The 7,057-nt window shown below is 50.8% G+C and overlaps 1 protein-coding gene across 3 annotated transcripts; it reads left to right on the plus strand.

The window, feature by feature from the left end:
* The first annotated feature begins 305 nt into the window (after positions 1–305).
* SLC35H1 (solute carrier family 35 member H1) lies at positions 306–5,401 on the plus strand. Of its 3 annotated transcripts, XM_075721034.1 has the most exons (9): positions 306–407; positions 481–631; positions 1,929–1,992; positions 2,216–2,288; positions 2,473–2,641; positions 2,935–3,018; positions 3,356–3,531; positions 4,233–4,362; positions 4,509–5,401. In XM_075721034.1, exons 1-9 carry the CDS (start codon positions 306–308, stop codon positions 4,628–4,630), a joined length of 1,071 nt encoding a protein of 356 aa, XP_075577149.1. In that variant the 3' UTR covers positions 4,631–5,401. The 3 variants fall into 3 exon arrangements, with proteins under 3 accessions (XP_075577149.1, XP_075577150.1, XP_075577151.1); XM_075721035.1 differs by lacking the exon at positions 2,935–3,018; XM_075721036.1 differs by lacking the exon at positions 481–631 and having other exon boundaries at positions 374–407.
* The last annotated feature ends 1,656 nt before the right edge of the window (positions 5,402–7,057 follow it).

Below are 7,057 nucleotides of genomic sequence, written 5' to 3' on the forward strand. Positions count from 1 at the left end.
CAGTAGCGCTCCGCTGCCTGCCGCCGCCTCTGCCTCTTTCCGCGCAGCCCCCCCTGCGCGGCCGCGTCACCGGCGCGGGTCCCGCCCAGCTCAGGCGGGGCCTCCCCCCGCCCCGCCCCCGCGCGCCGACGTCACCCGCGGCCCTTCCGGCCCCGCTGCCGCGACCCCTCAGGGCCGCGACCCCTCAGGCCCGCTCCCCCGCCCGCCCGGCCCCGCGGCCGCCCTCGCCCCCCCCCCCCCCGCTCCCGCTCCCTCCGCGGCCCCTCGCCTCCCCCCGTGGCGGCGCCGGCGGGCAGCCGGGACGCATGGCGGCGGGGGCGGGCGGCGCGGCGCTGGTGGCGCCGCTGGTGCTGCTCTACTACGGCTTCTCCATCGGCATCACCTTCTACAACAAGTGGCTCATGAAGGTGCGGGGCGGCGGGGCGGCGCGGGGCGGCGGCGGGCGGGCGGCGGCAGTGACGGCGGCTGTCGGTCCCGCAGAGCTTCCCCTTCCCGCTGCTCGTGACCCTGCTGCACCTCCTCCTCATCTTCGGCCTCTCGGCGCTCGCCCGCGCCCTGGCGCGGTGCCGCTCCGGGCGGCCGCGGGCTGCGCTCTCCTGGGCCGACTGCCTCCGCCGGGCGGCTCCCGCAGGTACGGCGGGGCGGGGGGGGCCGGCGGGGCGGTTGTTCCAGGCTGCCCGCGCCGCTCTGGCCGCCGTGGCGGCTTCTCGGGCCTCCTCCGGAGCCGCGCCTGAGCGCGGCTCTCGGGCCGGGGTGCTGGGCCGGCCCTCAGGCCCGGGCGTGCCGCAGCGCCCGCAGCAGGCGGGCCGTCTGCCGCCGCCCGCGGGGTGGGCGTGAAGCGGGATCGGTCCCGCGGGTGCCCAGCACGGCGGCAGCGTCCCGCGCGGTCCCTGACCAGGTGCAGGGTAGGTGTAGGGGTTACCTAAAGCTTTAGGCGTGCTACCTTTATTGGCCGTAACAAAAAATAGTTAGAACACGGAGAGGCCGTGCTGAACGTATTTTCCTGAAGGAACCGCTGGCACGTGAGAACATACAATAAGAATCTTGTACGGTACCTCCGTAAGTTGTCTCTGCGAGTTATTTTTTCTTCTTTAACATCGGTGTCAAGCTACGCATTTATGTTATTTCAGGAGCTTTCTCTGGTTGGAGCTTGTCTTTATGATACAGAAGTTCATCGTACGTGACACACAAAACTGCTGTAGCTGAGACTGAGGAGCAAAGCTCCTACTCGGAGCACAGAACTCTAGCTACTTCAGCGATTCTTTGACTCTATATTGCGTTGTTTCAGTTGTTGTCGTACTGTCTCCCGCAGAACAGCATCTGGTCTAAGATCTCTGGCAAGGTTTGCGATACCTTACATGACATGCCCCATGGTTTCTTGAAAAATGCTTTCTCCACATCTGTAGCGATACTGCCTTTCAGCATAGTATGCCACCGGCCAGTAGAACTGTTTCCTGTGGTAGGAAGCCTATGTCTAAGGGAGAATAGACTGTAACTAGAGCTGCACCGGGATTAAGGGTGATTGTTGTCAGACTTGCTTCTTCAGGCTTCTTGCAGTGGCTCTCATGGTTACCACTTATCATGCTCTGATATATTCAAAAAAGACTTTGTGCAGATCTGTGATGGCTTTCAGTCACAGGGAGAGCAAGGGTTATTCCTGCACTTTTGCGTAGCGTATCTTCAGTGAGCACAGTGCTGAACGCAACTTAAATCACAGGGAACAGGACAGAAGCATAAAGAGTTGAGGGTATCTGAGCTATATTGGTATGGAAGAGTTAACCTGAGGAAAAAGTTGGGGTTTTTTTTCTGGGTCTGCTCTGCTCTCTATGTTCATGGTCAAGTAGCAGGGGTTTTTTGTTGTTGTTTTGGTTTGGTTTTTTATGTAGTGGAAGACAGTTAACTTCAGGATTTTTTCTTTGATTCTTTAGCTCTGTCAACTTCCTTGGATATTGGGCTGAGTAACTGGAGCTTCCTATACGTCACTGTCTCCCTGTGAGTACAAACACCATCTTCCCTGGGAGCCCTGTGGTGGGGTTTACAAAGTGCTTTGTCAGGGTCAGTTTCTTATCTGGGTGTATGGCTTGGTGGGGTTGGCATGCAGGGCCTCTGATAGCTTGCTGCTAGCAATGTAGAAGTGGGTGATCTGGTTCCTAGTAGTACTTTGCTGGGAAGGAGTACGTTGGAGGAGACTGACAGCGCATTTTGGTCCTTACAGATACACGATGACCAAATCCTCTGCCATTATCTTCATCCTGCTTTTTTCACTGCTCTTCAAGCTGGAGGAAGTGGTAAGGGTCCCGTGCAATGCTTTAGGGAGGGAGAAGGTCAGGCCCAGGGAAATAGGCCTGAACGTACAAGAAACGTACAAGCAGAGGAAGAATGCAGTTATGTGGATGAATCTGAAGGCGAGGAGGTGTCTGTCTCTGTTCAGCTCCAGGAGTCTGTAGTGGCCTTGTGTTTGCTCTCATCTAGAGGGTGGCATTGCTGCTGGTGGTTCTGCTCATCGCTGGGGGCCTCTTCATGTTCACCTACAAGTCCACACAGTTCAACGCACAGGGGTTCATGCTGGTGCTGTGTGCCTCTTTCCTTGGGGGTATTCGCTGGACTCTCACGCAGATACTTATGCAGAAGGCTGAACTGGGTACGTAGGGTGTTAGGAAGCGGGTGGTGGTGGTGGTGGTAACGGGGAGGGGAATAAGGAGGTGGTAGCCCTTGCTGCAGAAACAAAGCATCTTGTGTAAGGGACAGTGTTTGAAACTTGGGGCAGGGGTTATCTGTTGATGGGTAACAAAGGTGGCTTGGCCTCTGCAGCAGCACAGGCGTGGGCATTACAAATAAGGTGTATGTCTAAGAATGGTATTAATAAAGGCTCTAGGAGCTATGTTATTCCCTGGCTTGTTGCTACCTGGTCTGTTATTGATTCTCCTCTTTCAGGGCTCCAGAACCCCATTGATATCATGTTTCACCTGCAGCCGCTCATGTTCCTGGGGCTCTTCCCGCTCTTTGCGGTGTTTGAGGGTGCGTGAGTTAATTAGAGAAAGCAGGGATAGCTTTATAGAGTGGTTGGGGAGATTGCTTAGCAGTTCTTTGTTTGAGATGCTTCGTTTAGATAAGTGAACAGCTATGAACTTTACAAAGTAGTTAGAGACCTGGAATTACAAGGACCCAGATACACCTTTTGCTGGCAGAACATTAAAGAGTGCGTAGGAATAGTAGCCTGCCACGCTTGTGGAAGTAAGGGCTGTGAAGAACTGGCTCCACATCCTCCTGATATTGGAATGTGAGCAGCCCACCCCCATCTTGTTGTGAGTGGGAGTTGGGAAAGGTACTCTGCTACTCACTGTCTTGTTCCTAGGCCTGCCTTTGTCCGTATCAGAGAAGCTCTTCCGTTTCCATGAAGCAGGAATGCTGTTCTCTCTGGTAGGGAAGCTGTTCTTGGGTGGAATTCTTGCCTTTGGTCTAGGCTTTTCTGAGTTCCTCTTGGTTTCCAGAACATCTAGCCTCACCCTTTCCATTGCTGGCATTTTTAAGGTAAGGCATGGTTCCTGTGCTAATACTAAAAGGCAAGTACTGAGTCATCCCTACTGGGCCTCATGTGGTGGGAACTTCCTTAGAAATCATCTCCTGTTATTGTCATTCTCCTTGCACAGGAGCTTGATGCTTTGCCTTGCAGTCTCTGCAGTGAAGTCCCTTGGCTCCTGACAGCAAGGGGCAGAGACTAATGGCTGTTTTGTAAGAAGTACCATTAAGGTCCAAAGTTTGGTGGGATTTGGGATAGACTAAAACACGTGGGCCTTGTGAGTGATGGATGGTGCGGGAGGGAGGAGGGGTGAGAAGGGCATGCTCTTGCATCAGACCTGGATATGAACAAACCTCTGGTTTGAGCTATCTCTTTAACCTAGTTTGGCACATTCTTCCCTCCTTTGAAGAATCCAGCACACATACTTTTGAGCTGAAATTTGTGAAATTTGTGAAAATGTGAAATTTGTCCGATCTGGAAGTCGCAGGTTTCCCATGTAGCCAAGTTACACAGTCAGAGGACTTAAAATCCCACATCCCGGTTTAACAGGTTGTTCTGTTTCTAGAAACTGTTTTTAGAACTCTGCACATGGAAGAATGTGCTGATGGAAACTAGCAGCTTGGCATCTTGACCTAGGCTTGAGCTGTAAAACGTCTCATGCATATCTCCTCAGATTCTGCCCTGCCATTTGTCATGTTTTTTGTTTCCACAGGAAATCTGCATTTTATTCCTCGCCACACATTTGCTGGGAGACCGCCTCAGTCTCTTGAACTGGCTGGGCTTTGCTGTCTGTCTGTCAGGAATCTCCCTACATGTCATTCTCAAAGCCATGAATTCTAAAGGTGATTCTGTTTTAAATCCCTTTCTGTTTCTCTGTAGGCATTCTCGTAGCATCGCTAGGAGCTGTGTCTAGTTCCAGCTCCTTGCAAACGCCAGGTTTGATGGGTACTCTAGCGAGTTTGTCACTAAATGGGCTGTCTGCATGCAGGTGAAAAAGCACTGAAGCTACACAAAGAGGCCAGCTCTGACCCTGACCTGGAGCTGCTGCTGCGCCACACTGAACATGGTGAGGAGGAGGAAGAGGATGTTGAAACCCCACAACAACACTGACTGAACATGAAGCACAAAGCCCCCTGCTCTATTCTTACCAAACCTGCATGACAGCTATCTAGGAGGAAGGTCCAAGAGTTTCTGTCTGTGACCACGCAGAGGGGAGCCAGGGCCTGGTGAGAGAGTCCTGCTGTTCTTCTGCAGTGTGGATCTGTAGATGCTGCACAAGAAACAGGCAATATCCCCTTCACAGAGAGTGAACTTGGAAGACGAGCCCTGGTTCAGCGGAAGTAGAACGGCGTGGTGAGACTGGGAAATGCTATGGAAAGCTTATTAGGGAATCCTGAAGGCTGTATATTCAGAGTGTAAACCATGAGCTGTAGAATGAGCACGGACGTGTCTGGACTGCAGGCTGAGTGGCTCAGGGATGATTTTAGTGTTGTTTAGGCTTTGACTTCAAAAGAGAAGATGGATATACCTTCCCATACTTTATGGTTCTGCTAAGTAGGAACTCCCATCTTGGTGGGAGCAGATGACTATATATAAATCTGTAGACTTGTCCCATTAAGAAGGAGCCTTTGTGCTTGGTGACCTCCATGTTCTGTGTGCACAGTGAGGAGAGAATTAAATGCTGGTATTTGGGACCAATTAAACATAGCCAAATGATGTTGGTTGGAGGAATGACAGAGATGCATGAGTACTTCTGGCCCTAAAAGCCAAGGGGAGAGAGCAGTATCACAGGAGATCTAGCTTGAGCAATAAGTTCATCAGAAAGTATGTGGGTATTTGAGGGGGGGATTTTTTGTTTTTTAAATAAACTGTTTTTCTGATTCCCTTTTGTCTGCACATTATGCACCTATGCTTCATCAAGCAGAGGTCATTTGTCTTCTGAACTCCCTTCCTTTTAGACCCACACTGACCTTGCTACTGCATGCCCAATTATTTTTGAGGGATCTTTGGGACTAAGGGAATCTTCCTGCGACCTGGCTTGTGCCAGCCAAGAGAGCATACTGTCTTGTCTGCCTTCATGCGTGAACAAGACACCATATCCTAAGAAGACTTATAGTATTATGGCTTTTCGTAGGAATCTTATCTCTTTGCCCCATTGGATTGGATCAGTTAGTGCTGCAGCCTTGTCCGGGAAAGGGGGATGGTGCGGGATTTAAGATGTGTCTTTTTCCTTTCTGCTAAGTCACAAGTGGTGTTGGGCAGGTGGCTGGTTTTTTGCGTGGCTGAATTTTCACCTCTTTGAAAGTTCTGTTCAGTGCTAGTTTTTGGAGCGGAAATAACTTGAGAGAGCTTTCCAAAGGGATAAATAACAGTGTGATCTTTCTCCTGAGAGGAGCTGGGTGTGAAAGTTAACTTCTCATATTCTGTTTGAGAACCTGAACCGTTTTGACTAGACTGGCCCTCTGTTGATCTTGCTTCATAGTTTTCAGATGTGAAGTCTTTCTTGATGACTTTAATCAAGAGCATGTCCTGCAAAAAAACTGAATCATAGAATACCAGGTTGGAAGGGACCTCAAGGATCATCGGGTCCAACCTTTCTTGGCAAAAGCACGGTCTAGACAAGATAGCCCAGCACCCTGTCCAGCTGAATCTTAAAAGTGTCCAGTGTTGGGGAATCCACCACTTCCCTGGAGAGATTATGCCAACTGGTTCTGAAGAAGAAAACTTTTGTTAATAATGATTGTCTTTAATGATGTTCTAATAGACAGTGGTAACTTGCTTCACAGCAGACAGCAGGTGGTGCAACTACCTCACATAAAGCTACTAAACCAGCAGTTCCAGGCCAGGCTGGCACAGCAAGGGATCTTGTGCATCAAGTAGGATGCCTGGAGCTGAGAATGGCTTGGTCTGTCCCTAGCTGGATTTTCCAATAGCTGGGACTTGTGATGCTTCCAGCAGGATTCAACCTGTTTACCCTGCTCATAAGTGTAAGCCCCAAGCACTAAATACTCCGTACCTGATGTGGGGCAGTGATGCTTTCTGCACGTGATCTGTGTTTAGCAATACCACAGTTGCTCTTTGTATTTCACTTTCCACTGACCTTGAACTGGACCTTGGGCATCCTTCTACTGTGTAACTCTCAGACTGGGATTTCAGGTCTCTGTAAATCCAAGGTAAAGGCGACTTTGTTCACAGGCCAGGATTTGCACCACATACAGTGCTTGAAGATTAAATTTGATTGTGCAAGTGCAAGCGCTTGTGAACTGTAGAACCCTGTAGTCTGTTGCTTCCAGTCTCGTTTCCTCTTTAACATAGAGGGGATGCCCTAGAACCTTAGTGTCCACACTTAGTACTTCTGATCTAGATGCAACTTTTTGGCGACAAATACGACACTGTCATTCACTTCCAGTGAAGTGTGCTCCAAACAGCTTTTGGGACAAGCGGTTAGTTCTGCACCCTTCCCTGGAAAGTTGCCAGCTGCTTGCTTCCAGTGAGGCTAGGTAGGTGTTCAGTAAAATTTTGTTCTTATCAGAGATA

This window comes from Pelecanus crispus, chromosome 14, assembly GCF_030463565.1.
Source record: "Pelecanus crispus isolate bPelCri1 chromosome 14, bPelCri1.pri, whole genome shotgun sequence".
NCBI classification, from domain to species: domain Eukaryota; kingdom Metazoa; phylum Chordata; class Aves; order Pelecaniformes; family Pelecanidae; genus Pelecanus; species Pelecanus crispus.